Source organism: Peromyscus eremicus, chromosome 1 (assembly GCF_949786415.1).
Source record: "Peromyscus eremicus chromosome 1, PerEre_H2_v1, whole genome shotgun sequence".
Classification (NCBI taxonomy): Eukaryota; Metazoa; Chordata; class Mammalia; order Rodentia; family Cricetidae; genus Peromyscus; species Peromyscus eremicus.
The window spans coordinates 98297928-98322314 of record NC_081416.1 but is presented as its reverse complement, the minus strand read 5'-3'; the positions used below and the strand labels follow the sequence as shown (position 1 = coordinate 98322314).

The 24387-nt window shown below is 54.3% G+C and overlaps 2 protein-coding genes across 3 annotated transcripts; one reads left to right on the top strand and one right to left on the bottom strand.

The window, feature by feature from the left end:
• The first annotated feature begins 3575 nt into the window (after positions 1-3575).
• Phox2a (paired like homeobox 2A) lies at positions 3576-7833 on the top strand. Its single transcript, XM_059270214.1, has 3 exons — positions 3576-3795; positions 5834-6021; positions 6805-7833. Exons 1-3 carry the CDS (start codon positions 3579-3581, stop codon positions 7240-7242), a joined length of 843 nt encoding a protein of 280 aa, XP_059126197.1. The 5' UTR covers positions 3576-3578; the 3' UTR covers positions 7243-7833.
• Inppl1 (inositol polyphosphate phosphatase like 1) lies at positions 7797-22080 on the bottom strand. 2 transcript variants are annotated; one of them, XM_059270190.1, is made up of 29 exons: positions 21971-22080; positions 20811-21197; positions 18118-18181; positions 17879-18029; positions 17275-17395; positions 16907-17047; positions 16625-16718; positions 16424-16513; positions 16208-16306; positions 15954-16104; positions 15771-15877; positions 15459-15561; positions 15168-15364; positions 14740-14857; positions 14340-14436; positions 13939-14077; positions 13733-13832; positions 13545-13633; positions 13192-13273; positions 12975-13064; positions 12409-12522; positions 12217-12305; positions 11681-11768; positions 11433-11588; positions 11104-11182; positions 10881-11021; positions 9113-9779; positions 8729-8862; positions 7797-8616 (listed from the first exon to the last, which is right to left on the bottom strand). In XM_059270190.1, exons 2-29 carry the CDS (start codon positions 20990-20992, stop codon positions 8526-8528), a joined length of 3774 nt encoding a protein of 1257 aa, XP_059126173.1. In that variant the 5' UTR covers positions 20993-21197; positions 21971-22080; the 3' UTR covers positions 7797-8525. The 2 variants fall into 2 exon arrangements, with proteins under 2 accessions (XP_059126173.1, XP_059126183.1); XM_059270200.1 differs by lacking the exon at positions 8729-8862.
• Between the last annotated feature and the right edge of the window lie 2307 nt (positions 22081-24387).

The window sequence follows — 24387 nt, the reverse complement described above, 5'->3', positions numbered from 1 at the left end:
CATACATCCAGACAAAACACTCATACTCTTAAGAAATAAAATAAATACATGTTTTTTAAAATTTAAGTAAAAACACTGTGGAATTACCATGTGACTCAGCAATTCTACTTCTGGGTATATACTACAAGCCGCTGTGGATGGTGGCTCACAGCTGTAATCCCAGCACAGAGGAGGATGAGGCAGGAAGACTGCAGTGAGTTCCAGGCAAGCCTGGGTTCAAATAGCCCACCACTTCAAAAACACAAAAACAGCAAGGAAGGATCCAATGCCCTCTTCTGGACCCCACAGGCACTTACACTCATGCTTGCACATCCCCACACAGACGTGCATGTAATGCACATAAACTCACACAGGCACACACATACATGCACATAAAAATAATTAAGTATTTAAAATAAAATAAAACAAAAAATTGAAAGTAGAGCCTTTAATCCCAGTACTTGGGAGGCAGAGGCAGATAGAGCTCTGTGAGTTCATGGCCAGCCAGCACAACCTAGTGAGACTATGATTTAAATACAAACAAAATGTGAGTTGGAGAGATGGCACAGATGTCATAAACATAAATATATGTAGGCAAAACACTTACACATAAAATGAAATTAATAAATCACCCGGGCAGTGACAGTGCACACCTTTAATTCCACCACTCAGGAGGCAGAGACAGGTGGATCTCTGTGAGTTCAAGGCTAGCCTGGTCCATAGAGTTAGCTCCAGGACAGCCAAGGCTACACAAAGAAACCCTGTCTCAAAAAAACAAAATATAAATAAATAAATTTTTAATGGTTTATTTTTATTTTATGTGCATTGGTGCTTTGCCTGCATGTATGTCTCTGTGAGGGTGTTGGATCTTCTGAAACTGGAGTTATAGACAGTCGTGAGCTGCCATGTGGGTGCTGGGAATTGAAGCTGGATCCTTTGGAAGAACAGCCAGTGCTCTTAATGGCTGAACCATCTCTCTCCCCAGACCCAAAATAAAATAAAATTAATAAATCTTTAAAGAGAGAAGCAGAGCATTTCAAAAGTGTTATATATATGCCCACATTCATATCAGCATTACTCACAGCAGCTAAAACATGAAGCTACGTATCCATGAATGGATAAATTTTTTAAAAGAGTGTACATAATTACAATAGAACAGTAGTCAACCTTAAAGGAAGCAAATTCTGACATATGCCACACGCAGATGAACCTTGAGAACATTCTGCTCAATAAAATAAGCCTGGCACAATAAGGTAAATAGTGTATGATTCCATTTTATAAGATATTCAGAGTATTCAAAATTACAGAGATGATGCTGGGGGTGTAGGTCAGTGCTAAAGTGTTTGTCCAGTGTTCCTAATGCCCTAGATTAGATCCTCAGAACCTCCCACAAAACTGAGTGTGGTAGGGCATGCATGTAATACCTGGTACAGAGCAAGGTTCAGGAGAATCAGACATTTAAGGTCATCCTTATCTACACAGGGAGTTCAAGGCCACCTGGGATACATGAGACCCTATCTCAAAAAAATTACATAGACAGACATTAGAAAGGTAGTTACCAGAAGATGGGGGGACGGTTATTGCTTCATATATGGAGTTTGTATTTTACAAGATGAAGAGTTATGGAAATAAACATGGCAGTGACATTGTACTGTCCAACATAATGAATAAATTAACAACACTGAACTATACAACTAAAAATAGTTATGATGGTTAAAATTTGTGTTTATGCATACAACCAACTAAAAATCGGGGGAAATTGGTTTGTGAAAACACCCCCAAAACTCTTGACATAGAGTACTTACAGGAACGGAGGTGTGTGTCAAGCAAAGAATGAGTAGGCTGGGAAAGGGACGACCTGAGGGCTGTGCTGGTAAACATAGGGGAAGAGGAATTCCAACAGTGTTTCTTTTAATCCCAGAGGACTTGTTTAGTAACAAGGACATGAGCCTCTTCTGACTTTTCCTTGGGTCTCAGACTCCCCATCAGCAAGACCTAGTGTAGAAACCTGGAGACTTGGAGCTGGGGAATAAGGAGGAGAGGCTCAATTCATTCTTCAGGAGAGCCAGAGAGGCAGAAGGGGATTTCTACTCATCCTCCAGGCAAAGATGCTGAATGTGTTCCATTACCCCACAGCTTGGAGGGCTGGCGAAAATCCATAGAGGGTCATTCTACCTGGTTTTCCAGAAGAAAAGAGCCTCTGAAGGGAAGAGAGAAGCTGAAGACCAGAAAGGGGATCATTACCATATTCCTAAAGCTTAGCATCCAACACACACACACACACACACACACACACACACACACACACACACACACACACACACACGTGCAGAGGGCACAAGCTATTGGGGAGGACAATGGAGGTGAGGAAGCAGGGAAGGGAGGGAATGGGCTGGACTCAGCAGGTGCAGGCTCCAGTGGCCCTCAAGACAAGTCAGGGAGACCTCGAGTCTGCAACTTCCTCCCCTTACGCCACCCCCTTCATCACAATGTCTCGCCCGCCTTCTGCTCTGGCTCACAAATCCCAGCTCTCAGGAGGTTCTTTCTCTCCACTCATCAGCCTCTGTTCCGCTGGTCTGTTTCTGGCCTTGTCACTCTAAGACCATCCTGTGTGTGGCCTCACTATGATTGTCTCTGTTTTGTCCCAGCCTTCTCTGGCGCTCCATCCCAGTCCTGGTTGCAATCCACGTCCATGTTCATCAGTGTCCGTCTGTCTCAATGCCTGTCTTTCTCCATCCTGCTGATCCTCTCTCTGCTTGTCTCCATCTCCACCACTGCCTTTCTCTTCCATGCGTTTCATCTTTGTCTCCATCTATATATCCCTCTGTCCTCTGTCCCTATCACGGGGTCTGTCTCCTTTTCTTTCGGTCTCCTCTCTATAACCACGTCCCTTCCCTGCCCTTGTCTCAGGCTCCATCTCTTGTCTCTTTCTCGTCGTTGTCTCCATCCCCCTCACTCCAGGGCAGCCTCCGCAGTCCTCGCAGGGATAGGACCTAGCTGGGGGCGGGGCTGAGGGGCCAGATCGGAATAATTCGGTTATCTGGGAGAATTGAATTAACTTCTTCACACCAGCACCGCGGGGCCTGCCTCCCTAGCTTCCACGGGGCCGCAGGTGGGAGGCCCAGAAACGAGGTCGGGACCCTCCTGCTGGGCATGATGTGTAGGGATCGAAGGTCTGGGCCAGATTGGGACAGGATAAGGGACTCTCGGGATGGGGTCCCACGCAGCCCCGCCTGCTCCTCAGGAGCCCTGAGAGGTAGGCAGGAGTCCTTTAGGGTGGGGGGCCCGGGGTGGCTAGGGGCGGGGTCTGGGCCGCTCAGGCCCCGCCCCGCGGAGTTCGCCCCGCCCCGCCCCCTCCGCGGGGTCCTGCGCGTTAAAAGGCGCGCGGGCTGGCCGTACTGCACTTGCGTTGCACCGGGGCAGAGTGCGGGCCGCGACGGGGCGGGCGGACTCTCGGGTGTTCAAAGCGGGTCTCAGGTCCTCTGCGCCTGAAGCTCGAATCCCCCATCCCGAACTCCACCCAGCCCGGAACCCCGACCCCGACCCCGACCCCGACCCGACCCGGCCGGCCCGGCCCCCGCCCCCGCCCCCTCGGGCCGATGGACTACTCCTACCTCAATTCGTACGACTCGTGCGTGGCGGCCATGGAGGCGTCCGCCTACGGCGACTTCGGCGCCTGCAGCCAGCCTGGTGGCTTCCAATACAGTCCCCTGCGGCCTGCCTTCCCCGCCGCGGGGCCACCTTGCCCCGCGCTCGGCTCCTCCAACTGTGCGCTTGGCGCCCTACGCGACCACCAGCCCGCGCCCTACTCGGCAGGTGAGCGCAGTCCCGTCCCAACCCTGCCTCCAAATCCCATGGAACCCCCCTCCCTGCCCTACTCTGCAAGTGAATGTGACCATACCCACAAGCCGCCCCCTCTCCGTGCCCCTGGCCAGACCCTCCAATGTACTTTGAGAACCCTAGTAATAGGAGTTTCTTCTTGGCAGGGATGAGCCGCACCCTCTAGTCCCTCTTGTCCCTCTTTCTCCATGCCAAATCCCTACCCTGTGCCTTTGGGATCAAAGAAACAGGTCCAGTCCTGGGCCTTTCGCTAGGCCCTCCCCTTCCCACCTACAAAGGCCACCACCAAACCTCTCCATCCCCCCGTATCCTCGGAACGGACTTCCAGCTCAGTCCACTCATCTTTACCACCTGTGTCCTAGATGATGCCACCCTCAGCAAAGATCCCTGCTGTCCCTGAGCTGCCCAAATGAGACCCTTTCTAGATCCCTAATACCCTCCATCTTTCTAGCCTCTCCATGACCTTAGACCTGTCCTGCCTGGGCCCAAATCTCACTGCACCACCAAAAACCGGTTCCCATAGCCACAGAAAAGAAAGGAACCCCTATCATTGAGCCATTTTCATTTCCACTTTCCCTCCAACCCGGACTCTAGCTGCAGCCCAGCAAAACCCAAGAGCAGATCCTCCACCTTCATTCAAGTCCTTTGACCCAAGCAAGTCCCTTTCCAACCCCTCAACATCACTGAGCCTTTCTTTCAGTCATCCCTATCCTTCTGTTAGAGTCCCAGCCTGCCTCTTGCCCTCCTGGGAAGATCACGGAACCCAAAAGGAGGACTGGGGTTTGATGGGGAAATAAGTACTTGAATTTAGGAAAATAAGAATCATTAAAACCAGAGACCAAAATGGGGGTGGGAAGATTGGTGATCCTGGACCGGGCGAGGATGAGGATTGCAGAAATGGGAACAGGAAATAAGGAGATAGACTCCTGAGAAAAGGGTTTGTGAGACTGTGGGTGGATAAAGTAGGGGAGATGGAAGCAGGTCTAAGGGACCCTGAGAGAGAAATGGGTACACGGTGTCGGGAGACAGAGGTAAGAACCAGATGGTGGGAACACACTTTAGGAAGATGGGGAGCCAAAGAGGCAGAAAAAGAGATGAGCCGGAGGGAGATAAAAATGGAGTGTTGGAGACAAGGGTTTGGGAAGATGGGACAAAGAAGGTGATTGGGGAACCCTAAGAAAAATATAGAGACTTAAACCAGGCTTGGAAACAGGGATTTGGAGATGGTATCTGCATGGAGTATAGAAGCTGGGATAGGATTTAGAGGAGATAGGACACAGAGAAGGTGCTGAGTGGGATAAATGGAGCAAAGAAGATAGAAAAATTTGGGTAGGAGGGAATAAGAACCCTCCTCAATGGGTACAAAGAGAACAGTGGTCCAGAAGGGGAAAGTTGAGAGAGGTTCAGAAGGAGGAAGAGGAGATGTCTGGAGAAGAATGACATCAGGGATGAGAGGCAGAACGGAGGAAATAAAGCTTAGGAAGGAGAGAGATGGACAGGGGGTGCAGGAAAAAAGAAAACGTCAGTACACAGCAGTCCGGTGGCAGGCTAGACCCAGCAGGAGAGTCTCAAAGGCAGAGCCAAGGCCCAAGACTGGTTAGTAGGGAGACTTTGGTGCTGATGAGATCTGGCAGACATACCCTGTTCATGTGATCAGGGAACAGGACCTGTAGTCCCAGAGGAAGGGTGCCTGAGGAGAAACATCCCCGTGAAGGTGGGAGGCTGGGAGAGGGCAGTGGGGTGGTAGGGCTTGGAAGAAGGTGGAGGGAATATGGACGGACATAAAACCCTTAGCTGGAGCTTCTGGTTTGTTTCAGGGAATGCTTAAGCCTCAGGTCTCCCTGATGATTCAGCCTTTGGGACACTTGGCTGGAGACTATTGAGAACCAAATGGCGGTGAGGGAGGAGTTATATGCGATTTCCTCTAGGGCAGGACACAGGGGTCTGGGGGACTGAGGTCAGCTTCTCACGAACTCTGCTCTCATTGCCCCTGCCCCGGCACACACACCTGCAGTGCCCTACAAGTTCTTCCCGGAGCCGTCGGGCCTGCATGAGAAACGCAAGCAGCGGCGTATCCGCACAACGTTCACGAGTGCGCAGCTCAAGGAGTTGGAGCGCGTCTTCGCCGAGACCCACTACCCCGATATTTACACACGCGAGGAACTGGCGCTCAAGATCGACCTCACTGAGGCTCGCGTGCAGGTGAGTGGGCGCATGCACGTGCTGTGCACGCACTTGCTAGAGGAGGGTGCTGGAGATTAAGACACCTGGGAGCCAGGGACAGTTACAGTTTGCAAGCCAAGCCAAGACAGTTCAGGTGTGGCTGAGCAACCAGGAGAGGCAGCGGGCCGGGACTTGGGCTCTCAAAGACTGGAGCTGAATAGCTTCAGTTTTCCTCGGACTCGGTATTCCTACCCCGCCCCGTCCCCGTTAACTCAGAGATTTAAGATAATACTCAAAAGCCAGGAAGCAAGGCGGCCAGTCAGTACTTCTAGGTGACGGGCCCAGCGTCGCAATGTGGACTCCTGAGTCAGTAATGTTTAAGTTTGGGGCGGACAAGAGAGGCCTGGGTGTGCAAATCCCAGCTGGCCCTTTTTGATGGGGGCACCCTGTACAAAAGGTCTCCCTAGGGCCCCGACCCATTCTTCACTGTCCTAGAAAGCTCCAGGTGAATGTCCAGCTCCCTAAAAAGTATGCTTAGGGTGATGAGACTGACAGCAGAGCCCTACAGGAGACCAAAATATAGGGAGGCAGCGGGGTCTGCGGGTGAGCGGATCGTAGAAACAAAAATCTAAGCTCATCAGAAACGGGAAGAATGGACGGGGCGCCTAGTGGAGTGGTGGAGGGCGGAAGGCTGTAGACCTCCGACTGTTTATAATCCGAGACCGATCCTTTCTGGACCGAGATCTTTCACGCGCCTAGCGGCCCGGGGCTGAAGTGCTCCCCGTGACCGTCCTCTGGGTTGACTGGTCCCTGTGCCCACAGGTCTGGTTCCAGAACCGCCGGGCCAAGTTCCGCAAACAGGAGCGCGCGGCCAGCGCCAAAGGCGCGGCGGGAGCGACGGGAGCCAAAAAGGGCGAGGCGCGCTGCTCGTCCGAGGACGACGACTCCAAGGAGTCCACGTGCAGCCCCACGCCCGACAGCACCGCGTCGCTGCCGCCGCCGCCCGCACCCAGCCTGGCCAGCCCGCGCCTGAGTCCCAGTCCTCTGCCCGCCGCGCTGGGCTCCGGGCCCGGGCCCCAGCCACTCAAGGGCGCATTGTGGGCGGGGGTGGCGGGCGGCGGGGGCGGCGGGCCCGGCGCGGGAGCAGCGGAGCTGCTTAAGGCTTGGCAGCCCGCGGAGCCGGGTCCCGGGCCCTTCTCCGGAGTTCTGTCTTCTTTTCACCGGAAGCCCGGCCCCGCTCTGAAGACAAACCTCTTCTAGCCGCGGGCGTCTGGAGGCACCCAGCCTGCCCCAAGAGACACCCCTACCCTACTGGACCCGACAGTCCCTCCCTATCCCGGCCGCCTGCCTGGAAGCTCCCCGTCGTCCCCACTACCCAGCGTCTGATCCCTAGATGTGGCCTCCCCTTCGTTGTAAAACAAGCCAGGGCCACTCTCGTCCTCACCCACCCGCACCCAGCGGAGGAGTACTCACACCCGGATCCCGTCCAGGGCGGCCAGAAGCCCTTTCTAGCTTGGCTTTCTTAGGAACCGGGATCAAATTACACCTGTCCCTAACACAGTGCCCAATCTTAAAGCGTCCTAGGAGGCCGAATTGACAGCTCCTACTTCAGCTAGTCGGGCCAGCCACTCCTTAAAATCAGAAACCTGAAGGGACCCACTGCCAATTTCCTAACGAGTCACCTCTCATCCCTAGCCAGTCCGGTGCAGAGGGAAGACACACACTAGAGGGGAAAAGCTGTCGGGGAATGGAACAAAGTAGCTTTCCTTTTCCCTTTTTTTTTCTTTCAAAAAACTTGTAATTTATTAAGGTGATTTTGCTCAATCCAAATAAAACTTAATTTATTGAAGACATCAAGCCGGCAACCTTTCCGAGTTCCCAAGATGGGAAAAACTGTTGGCAAGAACCCTGCCCCCCAATGCGATGGCAACCAGCGAGGCTCCCTCCCTCTCTACCGCAGACTGCCACGCATTCCCTGGGCAAGGGCAGTATGGACCAGAGGTACAGCCAGAACTAGGCAAATTTGCATTTTGTGGCCGAGGTCCTGCCCCACCCCAATAAAATGAATGTGCCCTCCCTCCCCAAAACCCACACAGAAAAACTTAAATAATCCCAGCCCAGTTCTGGGCTCTTCCTTCATTTCCGGACAGATGTCCCTAGAGTAGAAGGTGCAAGGAGGAACTCTTCCCCTGTGGTTCATGTCCGAGGGAGGGGGAAGTGGAAATATGGGTGGAATTGGGGACCAGGATGTACCCAACTATACCCCACGTACAACCCTGAGGCTGGGAGTTGTCCACACCAGAGTAACCAGTGTGCTTCATTATTACCACAGGCTACTAAACTCCCGACCCTGGACCTAAAAGCTAGGTGGGTAGAACTTTGTCCTAATTAGAACATCCCAAACAATTGGGCAGTAGGGAACACTGATCCCCAATAAATAGACAGAGATGCAACGCCACACCCCTCGGAACTTTTCAACCCCTGGTTGCACGTGCCCTTCCCAAAAGGGAAAAAGCTCTGATTTTGCAGCTTGGCAGCATTTATCACTTGCTGAGCTGCAGGGTGTCCAGAAGAAGGCGCTTGTGAGCAGGATCTTGCACCCCAGCTTCCTCCAGGTCTTCCTCAGTGATGTCACTGCAGGAGTTAAAAGAAGCTGGGAGATGGGCTAGGAGGTCGTAGGGCCGCCCCACAATCCCACCCATGAGGCCAGACACCCCGCCCTGTCCACCTCCAGCCCCGCCCCCACCTGAGAAACTCCAGGTCGTCCCAGCCATTGTGCACCAGGCCCTCCTCATAGCGTTCCAAGCCGATGGCCCGCAGCCAGGCACCCATGCCCGCCTCTCCCAGCCCGCTGGCCCGCCCGCCCTGCGGGCACGGAGCCTAAGGGAATATGGCATGTTAGGGGAGGAAACTAAGGGTAGCTCCTCACAGAAACACATGCAAACAGCCACATTCTACCCATGCTCTAAGGGGAAAGAAGGCAAGGAATGAAGCTGATTCATGTGTCCCCAAAAGGCCCATTATCCAGCTACAAGCAAAGGGGGGTGTGGACACCAGTGAGTTCTGAGTGACAGAATGAAGGAACACTGCCCATCAGGTACACATAGCCAGCTAGCCCTGGTCTACACACCTCCTCTGCCAAGTCTTCTTGGATGCTCTCTCGGATGCGGGGTGGAGGGAAGCTGAGGGGTCGGCCATACTCGGAAGGCCCTCGGGGAGGCTGCAATTCCAAGGGGCTGGGGAGGAGTGCTGAGCGTCCAGGCCCAGGAGCATAATCTACCTCACTGAGTGTTTTGGCCATCTGCAGTACTGAGCAAGACCGGTCATCCCCACTTGCAACCTCCCCCAAAAAAGTACTGGCAGGTGAGGTGCCCGGGGGTAGTGGTGGCCTTGGATGGGCCTTAGGAGGTGGTGGACCACGGGCCTCACCCCCACTTCGTCCCCTGGCCACTGGCACTGACAAAGGATCCAGGTTAGGGGGCAGGAAGATGGCTGAGTCCGGCAGTGGAGGGGGTGGGAAATCTGGAGGAGGCAGTGTGCCCCCAGAGTCCTCATCCGATGAGCTTCCCTCTCCCGCACGAGGGGTCCGGTGGCGCCCAAGCTGTGGAGCAGGCACTGTGATGGGCACTTTATTCTTGGTGGCAGGTGGGACAGGGGCCCTGGCAAGTGAGGGTGGCTCCAGGGGCAGCAGCTGATGTGGGACCCCTTCCAAGACATAGTAGGCAGGGTTATTGAAGCTGTTCTTGAGTACAGGGGCCGCCACTCCTTCCAGCTCGGAGGTCCCCTCTGGCTTCACCCTGGTTTGGGAGCAGGAAAACAACTTTCAGGACCCAAAATCAAGGGCAGTGGGTGCAGGGGGGGGGGGACGGGACAAGGGTCCTGGCCCTAGACTTGCACATGACCTTGAGGACGTCACTGACTCACTCATGATCTCTAAAGCTGAAGGGGGAGTGCAGGAGGTCAAACCCTAGCTCCTTTTCCTCACTTGCTCACATCTCGGCTCTTTTATGATTTTATAACTGAAACCTGAGCTCACCTGGGTGAAATGGGTGAAAAAGCCTCTGATGAGGGTGACCAAAGGATCAGAAAGCCTCCAGAAGTAGGTGGGGACCCTTCTGCAGAATCCTAGCCAGGCTCAGGGTGGCGTTCTACCCACAGAACACTAGCTCCCCATTAGACAGGCCCTCACCATTTAGCCCCGGCTAACCTCAAACTCTCAATCCTCTTGCCTTAGTCTTCCCGGGTGCTGGGAGAGTGGTGTATGCCAAGATGCCCAGGCCCAGGACATTGCTATGTGGGAGGAAGTTCCCTGGCCCATTAAGTTTGGGAAACTTACTAAACAAACTTTAAGTTTCTTTCTTATCCATATTCTCAGAACCTTTGCTAATACTCATGTACATAATTCATAATAATGGACATCTAAAAAGAAGAATCTAGCAAGAAGCATATTTCAAATTTTTGGCCATGAACCCATTTCCAGTGGGGCCTTTTGTTAGGTGCAGCCTTGTAGGGTGGACCCTGAGCCAGGGCCTCCTCCAAATAACGTCAAGCTGTGTCTGGTTTTGTTTGCTTTTTGTTTGTTTGTTTTGGTTGTTGCATTCATTTGTAGCTGAAAATGACTGTGAACACCTAATCCTCCTGTCCCATCTCCCAAATATTGGGATTATAGGCTTTGGTACCATGCCCTAGCTCTAGAACCAATTTCTACATCTCTTTTTTTAAAGGCAGAATTGAGAGAAAACACTAATTGTGTTCCTTCTGACTTGGAGCCACACCTAAGGAGGCCTGGCTGGCCACTGCCACCCTGAGGTGTCAGAGCACTCAAACACCTGGCTGGCCCTGAGAGAGCCAGGCATAGCAATGGACAGAGTTAGGGGACAGCAAGTCTCTCCTCTCACCTGGGGTTCAAGGGCTCCTCCCTGGGGGCTGCTCGGGGTGGGGCTGGGGGCCTGCCAGTTGGTGGTGGCTTTTCAGGCTCTTCAAACAACTTGGACAGTGGACAGGGGGCTTCTGTGGAAGTTGGCTTGCGGCTCCCAGATCTGCCAGGAGTACAGGAAAATGGTGTGGAACCGACCAGGAGCTCCCGAGGGTCCCCTCTTGTGGCACTTGACCCTAGCTCACCTGTGTTCCTGGCTGCCCCGGGACACTGAAGGAGCCTTGCTCTTGGCTCCCGTCTCATCCTTATCAATGCTGATCCATTCTGGGGAAACACAGAGGAGGCAGACTTAGGGAGGACTTGGAGTCCTGGATCCTGGGAATATCAATGGGCACCGAGCATATCGAGTCCCTCCCCAGCTATCCCTCGGGGAAGACCCGCTCAGTCACAGCTGCAAAACCTTCTAGTACCACAGGATTCCAACATGCTGCCTGCCACCCTGGGTCCTCCCCTCCTACACCTGGCCCACACCACCACATTGGATGCCCCACACCCTGTTCAGTGGAGCCCCCACCATAGAGCCGCTCACGGGTGCCCAGGCGCTCTGTGGGCACCCGCACCTTCATGGAGCCGCGGATGTTGCCTGTCTCCTCTCCACGGTGGGACAGGAAGGTCAGGAACTGCTGGGCCGTGCTGCCGATCATCGACTTGAGCGCAACCACGCACTCCCCTAAGGAGTAGATAGAACAGACCCGCAGATTGCCAGACCTTTCTAGGGTGCTACCTGGTTTCCTGTACCCCTGGGTACCTCTTGCCCCTCACCATAGGATTCATAGCCGTCCATGGACTTGACTGTGAGCAGGAGGTGCTGGTCCTGCAGGTACTCGATGTCAGCCAGAATTGGCTTAAGCTGAGGAACAGAGAGGCCCAGTGAGGAACACTGCCCTAAATACCCCATCATGCCCTTCCCACAGCGTTCCTGGCCCCACTCACCCCTTGCCCTAAGGCTTTTTCATGCTCACTCTTAAAGACACAGCCCTGCACGGCCTTTCACAGCATTTAACATCACTATAATTAATTAATTTTCTGTGCCATCAATGGACAATACTAGACATTTATCAAAGATTCCGGAAGCATTTATTAAACAAATGAATAAACAAACTACAACTTGGTTCCACAGCTCCCAAAGATGCAACTGTCTTTGTCCTTATCCTTACTTGTGTACAAAAGCACACACGCACGCACACACACGCATACCTTCCAGCCTGGCTTTCCCTCCCAAGGAGCCCGCAGTGTGCTCTGCCTCTCACCCTCTGCACCCCTCTCTCTACATGTTGGGGCCCTTCCTGCAGCCTCACCGTGGGCAGCTGGCGGGAGGACCACTGCACTTTGAGGAAATTGATGTTGTCACTGCTCTGAGCATCATTCTCGAAGCTCTTCTTGTACTCTGGGGTGAAGGTGGGAGGACCCGGCTGAGGGGCTGACCACTCTGAGCAGCCTTTGGCATCCCACTCTCTCCTGGCCCACAGCCAGCAATGGCCCCCTCTGACCTTCCAAGCAGGTTGAATAGAACTCAATGAAGAACTTGGTTCGGCTGGCTGTCTTCACAATGGCCTCGATGCTCTCAAACTCAATGTAGGCCTGGTCTGAGGTCTTAGAGAGCCCTGAGGGGACGAGGGAAGAACTGTAAGGGTCCTGAGCTTAGGGCAGAAAATTAGGGGCCCTGGCAGACCTGAAGATAATAAGGCAAGAAGGAGTTTCCCAGCCCTAAGTCAATAGAGAGACCTACAAACCCAAACCTGGGGCAGAAAGACATGCCAAGCATGAAAGGTTCACATCAGGGGGCATGGGGACCAGAGTGCCTCTAGGCTTGTCTGCCAACACCATGCCACATCTGCAGGCATACTCAAAGCGTATGTGTGACAGATACACACACACAGGTATGTAACACCTCCAATGATGACCTAAGCTCAGACAGCCTCACATATCCTAGGTTCAGAAACCCCCCTGCACTCACCCAAACACGTATGTGTGGTCAGTCAAGCCCCTCACATCCCTAGGCCACTGTATGTGCGCCCCCTCCCCCACTCCCACGTCTCCATATCAGAACAAGCACCTTTCTTGGAGATAAACTGGGAAGTAACTCCAACCTCAAATGTCCCAAACACAGGAGAATGGTCGCTGGTGACGATGTCATCAGTGCAACCTGTTTAGGGGGACAGGAATGGGGGCTCAAGAGAACTATCCTACTCTCTGCCCCACTTCCCAAAGGAGAGCTGAGGCAGAGTAATGACCACCCAGTGTCTCCCATCAACCTTTCCCAAGGCTCTGACCATAGGAATTGCAGATGATGTGGGTTTCAGGATAGGATTTCCACAGAATCCGGTCACACCACGAAGGCACATTGGTCCGGACCTGGGACAGGAGGGGCAATGTGGTCAGTCCTGTGAGCTGGGAGTCTCAACATGGGTCCCACCCACAGCTGACAAAACCCCACTCCTCCTCTATTACTGGACCCAGCACCTGCCTTCTTCCTTGGATTCTCAAAATAGCCAACATCACCCCAAAGGCCTCAGGGAAGCCACAGAAGCTGAAGTATATTGCTGAGACTCAGATCTTTGGCATCCCATCTCCCGACTCCCTGGAACCAGAGGGAGGGTTCCCCCAATCTACATTTTTCACTCACCCCAGTTGGCTTCTGCTTGTGCCAAGCATATGTGTCCCTGGAGCCCCGCTCATAGCGGTAGGTGGGTGGGAAAGATATCTCCTCCTCACCTAGGGAGAGCAGAGGACACATGAAGTCCATGGCTTCAACGACCCAGGCATATTCCGAGTCCCAGGGCCATCACTGAACACTGCCAGGCCCTCACTCACTGAATCGAAGGAAGACCTTGTGCTTCTCCCGCTCCAGGTTGAGCTGGTCCACTCTGAGCAGGGGCTCAAACTCTCTCCTGCTAATGTAGTTCAGGATCTCCTGGGGTACAGATACAAACGCCGGAGGCTTGCCTCTCGAGAAGAACCCTGAAAGCTTCCCCTCCCAATGCCCTCCTTTACAGCCACCCGCCGGGCCCTGCTGGCACCTGGATATCCATGTCTAAGCGGTAGTTAAGGTCCCCAAACCAGAAGAGATGAGTGAATCGCAGAGAGATGTCAAAGGCACTGAGCTGCCGATCACCCAAGGAGAGCAGACGCAGAATGTCTAAATAGTTCTGGTTCCGCCTACAGGGGAGGGGCCACGACAGATAACCCGAGTCAGGAAGAAGGCACAACGTAAAGGTGAGAAGTCTTTGGGATCAGGGATGAGGGTCCCTACAGGTAGGGACAAGGCCACAGTCAGGCAGAGACAAGAGGGGTCCTGAGATTTGGGGGGCAGGGGTCTCTGGGTCAGGAATGTAGGAAGTCAAGGCCTGGGCAATGGAAAAGGCATGGGTCTCAGGAGAATGGAGGATAAGAAAAGAGACATGCAGAAGGTGTCTCTCACCGGGTAGTCTTCTCGTTTCCTGAGGTGAGATGACAATTCACAAAGCCAAAAGAGGTGCCATTGAACATGAAGGAAACACCCACAGCTCCCTTGTTCCCTGTCAGGACAAGAAAAAGAAGATGGCTGAAGAGGGACCATCTAAAGAGGAATCCCAATTGTCCTCTATCCCTCCAAGCAGAATAATCGGCATCCTTCCTTCCCCAGAACAGACACATGCATGCACACACACCTTCGCTAGGGGTCTCCCTTGGGGCTGGAAAAGATTTAGAATGAGAACATATACAAAGTATCCCATATATGAGAAAACTGAAACAATGAAAAGCAGGGGGACCCGGGAGAAGAGGCAGGAGGCATGCATGAACAGAAGCACGTCACCCTCGGGCCCACCGGCCCTGCTCACCCAGGGTGTTGGCGATGCCAGTCTTCACACTGGATGTGCTGACATGGCTGATGCGGTTCTCATGCTCTGGCTTGACCAGAACTGCCACCTTGATGTTCCACAGTGACTGCATGGCAATCTATGGAGAGAGTGTGGTGTCATCCCTGGCCCCAGCCAAGGTCCCTACCTGCATTCCCCGTGGCCTATCATCTACATTGTCTTGTCAGTCACGGGCTAGGAAGGCTTGATATCCCTTTCTAGAGTAAACAAGAAGAGCACCCCTTCCTGTGGCATGAATAACTCATAAAATTCAAGTTCAGTCTCCCAAAGGAAACATCAGGGCGTAGAAGGAAAGTCATGTGACCAGTACTCCCCAGGGCCAGCCAGGAAATCAAGCAGAAAACACAAAGTCTGTGAGAACCAGGCACCAGGAAAGATAACCCCCTCACCGGGCGGTAATCCAGATCTGTAAGCTCCTTGAGGCCCCCACGCAGCAGATCCAGCCACTCTCTGTCACCCACTGAGTTCTCCTGGGTCCCAAAGACATAGATATCATGGGGTATGGTGACTGTGACCTCATCCAAGGCCTTCCCCAGTCCCTTTGATGTGAACCAAGATGTCACGTTTTTGGGAGGTGGTACACTTCCTGGAGGTGGAGGGGAGACAGCAGGAATTAGAGGGGGTGGGTCATGCCCTGGTCCTGGGCCAGCCTCCTCCCCCACCATAACCCCGGGCCTGACCCATGTTCCAGGTGCCTATGAAGACAGAGATCATGTCCGGCTCATCCTGCTTGGAATGCTTGTTCTTCATGAGCTGCAGAAGCTGGCAGAAGGCTTCTCGCTTCTGGGGGGGGGGGGGGGGGCACAGCCGCCAGTCAGGGAAAGTAGGCGCTCAGCAATCCTACCCTTCCACAGGGACACCCCGCTTTGTGTCAGGTATGACAGAAGGACACACCCTGCCTGAAATGTCAGGCCCACACCTCAGGTTCCAATAGGAAATATCCTCTGGAGACTCCAGGAGCCCCCAACACCCTGGCACAGGCTGCAACTCACCCGGGCACTGACAAAGATGAAGTCCTTGCGCTGGATCCGATCTTTCTCCTTTTCAAACACAACACCCAGCTTGTTCTGCACACGCTGGGACTTAATGAGCTGGCGGACTGGGGGACGAAAGGGCAGTCACACAAACCCGTGCGATCAAGCTGCCCACTTCTCCCAACTCTGGCCCTCGCTCACTTCGGTCATGTGTGAAGGTCGTCCAGTCCTCCTGGGAGTCTCGCTGTCTCCTCAGCAGAACCAGCCTCCCACCCTCCACGTCCACACTCAGCGTGAACTTCTGGGACTTGCCAATCTTGGTCAGATCACCCAGCGTCACATCCAGCTTCACCTGTAAGACAGGAGTGGAAAGGCCGCTGCTAAGACCTACGACAGGAAGTCCCCCCTTTATCTCCAGCCGCCTTTGGCCCCGTGAGGCCCCACCTGCCATGTACCTCAAAGGCCTGCACAGGGATGGTCTTGGCCTTTCGTGTGGAAGGCTGCAGTGGAGCAGGGGGTGCTGTGGAGCTCATGTCCTGCAGTGCCTTTAGGGCCTGGAGGGGGTAGGGAAAAGGTGAGGTGGAGGGACACGCTGAGGGATGGAACAGGGTGGGGCAGCACTGATGCTGGGATAAGTGACTGCAGGGGCAGGTAAGGGCAGGTCAGTCCACCTTCTTCTGGATGCCTGACAGGAAGTCCTTTAGCACAGATAGCTTCAGCACGAGGCTCTCCAGCTCTTGCTCTCCAGTCTGTGGTAAGCTCTGAAGGGGGTGGGGGAGAATAAGGGAGGTATACATGGTTCCTAAGCAGAAGCCCCCCCTCACACAGCTCCAAGGTATGTCCCACCTCTGGAGGCCTCACTATAATCTCACCTGCTGCTGCAAAAGGCGGGTCACCATAGGCGAGCTCTGCTGATCAAACACCTTTGACAGGATCTCCAGGCCTGACAGGACCTTGTCCACCTCGCTAGGGGAGACAGAGGGGTCAGAATCCCTCCCCTGACCTTCGCTCAGCGAACATGGCACTGACCAAGTGTGGCACTTCCATCTTTAGTACATATAGTAACAGGGTACAAGGGAGGAAGTCAAAACACAGTAGATAGCTCACTGTTCAAGGTCTGAGGCCAGAGTGTGACACATGGGCTCAGCCAGTACCTGTGCAGCCTTCGGCATGAGGTGACAAGGGTCCGGGTGAGGTGGGGCAAGTTGCTGGCTCCGCCTCGTACAGCCTCCAGGTCCAGCCCGTAGCTGCCCTTCAGGTACTCGTGTGACACGGTGCTGAGTCCGTTGGGAGTGCTTGCAGGAGAGATGAAGAATCAGGGGAGGTCCCGCTGGATGTTCAAGCACCCCTACTCTACCCAGTACATCAGGTACTGGAGGCAATCAGAGTGGAGTAGGCCAGAGTTTCTGCCCTGGAGCTGAGAGGGGGTGGGGTCCCTAGGTGGGGCTTAGGCAGTTAAAGGCGGAAACAATTCTCAGAGAAGGGACTTCCTGCTCAGCAGAGGGGGCTGGGAGGGTCTCACCTCTCAGTTGCTGGAGTTGTGGGAGTCTCAGGGGGTTGCAGGGGGCTGCTGGGCCCCACAGGGGCAGAAATGCTGGTAGAGCCAGAGCGCGGGGGTAGGGGGGGCTTCTCATCCTCCACATCTGTGGACAAGGAACAATGGGATAGCAGTTTCCACTCAGTGTTATGTGACAGGGATATGCATGGCCGTCAGAGACTGCCACAGAAAAGAGGGTATTGAGTGGGACACCATGGTTAGAGGGAAGTGGGACTTCAGTGAGGTGAGGACGGGAAGGAACAGAGAGAGGCAAGGGCCTGGCAAGGAAGGGATTTTCTTTTCTTCTTTGCATATATATGTATGTGTGCTATGTAAGCATGTGAATACATGTTAGCATGACTGTGGGGGGTGGGCTCGAGACTAATGTTGCATGGCTTCCATCACACTTCACCTTATTTACACATTGAGGGATTCCCTGCCCGTGGCCACCACACCTAACCACCTTTCAGGCGGATCTGGGGATCTGAAATCCACTCTCATCCTAGTACTTATGTGGTACATGCTTTACCCACTGAGCCATCTCCGCAGCCCAAGGAAGGGGATTTTCACGCTGTAAGATGAGCAATACCTGAGGCATCTCGATCGTCTGGTGGGTCTGGCTCTCTCTCCCCCTCGACAGGCAGCAGCAGAGCACACACAAGACCCTGGTTGGGTTGAGCATACAGGCCTATAAGCTCACCCAGGGTCTGGAATCGGCGCACAGGAACACCCTGTGAGGTCTGAAGTAACAAGGATGGCAGGGTCAGCCAGCAGGTCCCCAAGTCTGAGGCTAAACCAAAATCAGAGGTCACAGGTCTGAACTCCTACCTGCACAGCCAGGAAGTCCTCTCCATCTGGCAGAATGCGGTATGTGTGTACATGCTTTTGGTACCTAGTACAAAGCAGGGACCAGAACCTGTCACCCCCAGGCTGGGGTCTGAATACCAACAATTTCTTCTTCCTATTTACTCCTGCTACCAGGCTCAACCTCTGGCCCTCTCTGGATTCTCTAAAACCACTTGTCCAGGCTGCACAGGGTTAATGATGGGGCAGTCAACTTCCAACAAGAGCAGGAATAACCAGGCCCCCCTCCCCACTCTCGGACCTACACAGCCTCCACACCCACCCACCGAAGGGCCTGAGAAGCAACAGGCAGCCCTTTTGTGGCCTCTACAGCTGTCTAAACAGCCCCTCTGGGCTGTGGTACCAGTCTGGGCCCCCCGCCAGAGTAAAAGTCCTCAGAAGCCTGGTGAGCTCCTATTTGCATGAACGGGCAATGCGCTAACACACATGTAAGGCTCCGTCTGTTTATGTTGGTGTCTGGCTCCCCTGGAGCTGGGTGTGCCGGGGGCAGTTTTACAGGGGATTGTGGGGGCATCAACATAGGGCTTTGCTTTCTCGCCTTCTCAAGCATCAGGAAACTGGAATGACCCAAGGGGAATCCCTATGGAAGACTCAGCCTCTAGGAACCCCAAGCCAAGAGGGGTGCTGACAGATGGCGGCGGCGGCAGCTGGGCAGGTAACAGCTGAGCCAGGCACATACTAAGTGGGGGATGGAAGGCTCCTTTGGCCTCCACACCTCAAAGAGGTTCTGGGGTCTCTGTCTATGCTGGGCAGAAGCAGGTGCTGGCTCCAGAGAGGACCAAACATCACAAGGTCATTTTCTCCCTAAAGCTAGCCCTACCTTAGTCAGGGGAGATTACTTTGTGGTGTCGGGATCTGTGTTTATAATAATAATAGCATCCCGGTAACCAAACCCTGGCTGTGTTATGCATCTCACATAGCTCATTTCATACTCACACTGTAAAGCAGATATTAATATTTCCATTCTCCAGATAAGAAAGGAAAAAATGATTTGCCCAAGGTCACAGAACAAATAAAAGGCAGCACTGGCTAGTATCTGGAACCAGGACAGAAGCCAGTTCATCTGTCAGGGCAGGGGTGTGTCTTGAACGTTATTTGTGTACATGTGATGTGTATATAGGTAAGCATGTATTTGGGAAGCCCACCCACTTCCGATCCCTTCTGCCAGGCTCCTGAAAGCTACCCCCCCACACACACACACATCCCTACCCGCCCCCCAAATGCCTTCTCCTGACAATGGAACCAGGATCTCTCTTCATTGGGACAATAGTTGCTCACCCAGACAAGGGCCCCAGCTGTCCCCCTCCCACTCGGACAGCTGATCCAGCACCTGCCCCTGTTCCCTCCCTAATTAAGGGATCTGTTTAGAGGTGGCTAGGAGGCAGGACTCTTGGGATTTTCATGGGCGTAAGATGTCTGCCTTTAGTCTCTCCACACTGAGTGGACCTCTGAGTTGTTGCAAAAGCTGAGAATTACAGGACCCCTCACTCAGCGGTCAGCTGTCTTGGCCAGAGTCCTCAGTGTCTACAATACCAGCCTTTGGACCCCCACAATCCTCTGTTGTCTTAGGTACTGTCAAATATGTAGCAGCGGCATCCCTGGCTTCTATCCACTAAATGTCCACAACCCCGTCCCAAGTGGGACAATCAGAAATGTCCCCTGTAGGCTGTGTATTCCCAAGGATGTCAGAAGAGGGGGAAAACCGGACAGAGGAAATGGAGTTTCAGAGTATTCTCACAAGATCTCAACACAGTAGTGCCTGATGCTTCCTACAGGGGCCCATTCAGTGTTGAACTATGGGGCAGGGAGCACTCGGCGAGTACAGCACTCGAGAGGCAGAGGCAGGTGGATCTCTGAGTTCGAGGCCAGCCTGGTCTACAAAGTGAGTTCCAAGATAGCCAAGGCTGTTATACAGAGAAACCCTGTCTAAAAAAAAAAAAAAAGAAAAAAAAGAAAAAAGAAAAGAAGGAAGAAAGAAAAGAAAAAGAAAGAAAAGAAAGAACATTGCAAAACAGAAAACAGAGAGTACACCACTACCACACACGGCTGCCAGGTACAGCCACAGGACCAGACCCACTCAAAAGACTGCCAAGTCTAGCTTTACACTCAGCACTCATTCATGGCCAGCTAACCAGAGCTCAATCCAAAGCTAAGACTCACTCATTGATTCATGAAATGAAGGTGCTGTCCCACACAGCTTCACCCAAGTCCTCCTCTCACCACCCCACTATTCCACCCTACCCCACAACCATATATAGCCCCAAACTCCTAAGGAATTGCTGAGCATCAAAACACTGGTCCCTCTGCCCCCTACTGCCCACCACTAAGTGCTTTTAAAAGCACTGCAAACGTGTGGAACATGCATCCTTTCCCTGTGCATCTGCGGCACGGGGGAGCCTAAGCAGGTCTGCCACAGTCTGCAGACTTTTCTTCCCATCACACCCACCCTGGGCTTAAGAACTCTGGCCTCAGGCCCCAGAAAGTGCTCTCAGACAGCAGGAAGTGCTCCCCTGTATCCTTCCTCCACCCAGCCATAAAGTCAAGGTCTCTCTACTCAGGGGTGGAGGCGGGGCTGCAGCCCCACAGCTCCAGTCACCCCACTACCACGATTACCATCACCACCAAGGAACACTTCGACGTGCACCCGCCCTACTCACAGGACGCAGAGTGCGAAGGCCCCCGCCACGCTCTCGCTGTCTCGCACCAGGAAGCTGCCATCGCGGCCCGCCCGAGCCAGCAGCTCCTCCGCCGCAGCTCGGCTCAGGTCGCGGTGATACCAGGCAGGGGCCGGGCTGCCCAGCGCGCCCCCGGGGCCCGGCGCCCCACACACTGAGGCCATGGCCCGCCTAGGGCTCAGCGCCGCCGATGCCTGCCGCCCCGCGCCATCCGCCCGGGAAAGCTTGGAGTCGAGGCTGGGGCCGGGCCCGGGTCCCGGGCCTGAGAAGCCACCAGCCTGAGCGAGTCCGAGATCGGGGCTCCACGCCCGGCCGCACCGGCCGCCTGGATCTCCGCGCAGCCGCCGCCGCCAGCAGCGCCGGCCCCAACTTGAAGAGAAAGAAAGAAAAGTTTGTTCAGAGGCGGCGGGGGAGGGGCAGGAGCGGAGCTTGGAGCTGGCCGGTCCCCTCCCCCTCTACTCGGCCCAGAGCCCGGGCCGCCCCTGCCCCCAACCTCTCAGCAAGGACGATACCCCCACGGTCCTACAGGACTCCCACTTCCCAAGCCCCGCAATTATCTTGTCCCCCATCTCAAGAAGATCTAGTTCCCCGTACCCGCTCCCGGACAATTTGAGAGTCCCAGCTCTCCCTGGTGAATTCAACCCTTCCAAGGATTCGCAATGAGATGACCTCTAGTCCCTATAAAAGTCTGATTCAGCTACACATCCTTTCTACTCGGCACCCCTACAGCTTTGCGGGATCGGGGTTCTCAAAGGAAGGCTCCAGGATGAACCTCCCCAACGAATACCCCCATCATCCAAGCGAACAAGTTCCCCCAACTCTTGAGAGATCAGAGTCCCTTCAGACCTCAATCCCCAAACTCCGATCCCTGACACATCCCACAAGACCCTTTCCTATGAGATCCGATGTCCCACCCCACCCACCCACACGCACGAGGTCCAGTATCCTCAAGTCCCTCACGCACGGGTCCCCGCAGGCCCTCCAGTCTGGCAGAACCCTTCCCCCATCTCCAAGTTCCCTGGCACCACGCCCCGCACCCGCAGGCCCAGGTTCGGCAGCCCCGGACCAGGAGGACCCCCTAGACCATCTAGAAAAAAGTTCCCTCAAGTCCCAGTGCCTCAGCCGCCTCGCGCAGGCCCCACCTCTGGGGCGACTCCGGTGACTCCTAGCCCGGGAAAGCCGTCCTGGACTCCCCGAGGCCACTTAAGATGGCCATCCGCCGCCACCGCGCACCCCGCGCCTTCCGCCCCGCCCGAGCCCCGCCCCCGGAGCCGGGGCTGCCCCGCGCCCCGCCTCGGCCGCCCGCGTCCGGATCTCCGCGCCGCACGCCCGCAGAGTGACCTCGGGCCAGTCTTGGCTCTTCCCCTGCGTCGAGCTTCCCGCGGTCGACTACGAGGGTAACGTTATGAGGGCGGATTCATTGGGGCTCTGCCTGTAAAGCTCGGGGCCTGGCAGGCTGCGGGCGCTCCCGGACGGCGGCTATTTTTATTATTAATTAAGGAGTAAAGAAGGTGACAGCTGTGTAAACTGTAAAGCGCGACTGGGGACTGAACGGGTATTATTAGCACCGCCCCCGCCCCGGCTACTCCCTCCAAGTCAACAAACTTGCGACTCGGTGGGCCAGGTGCGAGCAGGGAGCTCGGGAGACCCGGGTTGCTACGACCTCCCATCCACCCACCCCTGGGGCGGAAAGGGGGAGCGGCGGGAGAAGATGGGGCGGAACCCAAACGGGGCTCTGGCCCGCCCCATTTCCCCCCTAAAAAAAGACCTGGATGGTGGCGGCGTCTCCAGGGATTTCTCTTCCTGCCCCGCCCCTCTGCCCCCTGGTTCCTTAAAGGCGCAGGCCTCCAGACGTTCGCCTACAGCCGCCAACTCCTGGGAGACTGTCGGAGCATCCCTTTAACCTGGGAGAGAACTTTCGCTTTGGTAAATTGAACCTGTTGACCGTGCCTGGGGTCAGCCCCGAGGAGTTTCCTCTGTTTCGAAAGGTGCGTTGGCTTAACCCAGCTGGAACAAAGCCTGGGACGTGCAGAGGAGGTCCGTAGGGGCCTTCCGAACCAGATTAATACAATAACAGAGAACTTCTCCCCACCTACCTGTTTCTCTGCTCCGGCCAGGGTTTAAATAAAAACACTCAGCCTCCAATCTGTACCCAACTCCTCCTGCCCTTTTGGCATGAGGGACTTAGATGTGCCTCCTCTTGTCAGGGGGCACCCTGGTGTTGTGGGCAGAGACCTAGACAACGGATCTGCAATTTGGTGTCTTCGTCTCTGTAACTGTGATAGGGATATGGAGCCAGAGACCTCCCGCAAGGGAGGAAGAGAGGGCTCAGGAGACCCAGGAATCAACTCAAGCCCAGATTCTGGAGATGTGCAATGATTAAGCAAGCAGGAGGTCTTACTTGCCCGTGCCTGTAATCCCGGCCCTCAGGAGGCAGAAGCAAGATCTCTACCCAGTTGTAAGCAGCTTTCTTGGTCACCCAAGGCTAGACCGACCACCCAAGGCTACATAGGAGATCCTGCCTCAAAGAAAGCAAGAACAAGGAGGAGGAGCAAAGGCTCTAACAACCCTCCAAAATCATTATATTTAGTTCCCTGAGAGGACTGACATGCTAAAGAATGGGTCTTTGCGGTGAGGTGGCTTAGCAGGTAAAGGTGCTTTTGCCCAGTCCGAAGACTTGAGTTGAATCCCAGGGGCCCATGTGGTGGAAGGAGACAGCTCCGGCATGTTGTCCTGATTTCATAGCTGTCTCAAGGCACCCATGCAGCCACACACATACACGTGCACACACTCAGAATAAATACGAATGTAATTTAAACGAAGGACAGGGGCTGCTTCCGCTTCTGGGAATCCTGCAAAGGTTTCTAACCTTCAGCATCATCCGCAGGACACAGTACCGGGCCAAATGCAAGCTTGCATTTCCTCTGTATCCTCCAGACTGGCTTCCTAATGGACTCTCTTCTTCTTCCGAGGGGCCCAAGCCCAGTCTATCTACATCATGGTAGGCAGCGTGAAGTTTTACCCCTTCCTCCAGAACCCTTGCTAGACTCCTGTTTCCAGCTTTCCCATTGTAAGCTGAGTATGGAGCTAAGTAGACACATGGTGGGAATAGGGGGATATTTTTTGTTGTTGGAGACAGTGTCTCTTACATCTCATGTTGGCTCAAACTCTCCATGTAGGCATTGATGACACTGAACTTACTCTTCCACCGCCTCCAGGGTGCTGGGATTACAGGCCTGTGCCAACACCCCTTAGGATAGAACCTAGGGCTTCCGCCTGCTAGACAAGCACTCTTCCAACTGAGTTACATTCTCAGCCCACGAGGGGATAATGTTTGGGAACTATATAAATAAGAAATCCTGGATCTGCCTCTCACTTGGGGCCCCAGAAGCAACTAGATTCCTACAGACTACTAATGCATAGACACTTAGTTCATTCACCTGGGAGGAGGGAACTAATGACGAACTTTTATATAGTGACAAGGGGCATTCAAACACTCTATTTGCTGTGACCCAAAAGGATCTGTCCCCACCCACCCACAAACTCACAGTGACTGCAA

What these genes read in the sequence shown, in the direction of transcription:
- Phox2a (XM_059270214.1), top strand. Translation starts at nt 3,579, where the DNA reads ATGGACTACTCCTACCTCAATTCGTACGACTCGTGCGTGGCGGCCATG. An exon ending in GCCCGCGCCCTACTCGGCAG is followed by an intron (nt 3,796 to 5,833) that starts GTGAGCGCAGTC and finishes ACACACCTGCAG; the next exon opens with TGCCCTACAAGTTCTTCCCG. An exon ending in TCACTGAGGCTCGCGTGCAG is followed by an intron (nt 6,022 to 6,804) that starts GTGAGTGGGCGC and finishes CTGTGCCCACAG; the next exon opens with GTCTGGTTCCAGAACCGCCG.
- Inppl1 (XM_059270190.1), bottom strand. Translation starts at nt 20,992, where the DNA reads ATGGCCTCAGTGTGTGGGGCGCCGGGCCCCGGGGGCGCGCTGGGCAGC. An exon ending in TCATCTTTGTCAGTGCCCGG is followed by an intron (nt 15,562 to 15,770) that starts GTGAGTTGCAGC and finishes CCCCCCCCCCAG; the next exon opens with AAGCGAGAAGCCTTCTGCCA. An exon ending in CCTCCCGCCAGCTGCCCACG is followed by an intron (nt 11,769 to 12,216) that starts GTGAGGCTGCAG and finishes TCTGTTCCTCAG; the next exon opens with CTTAAGCCAATTCTGGCTGA.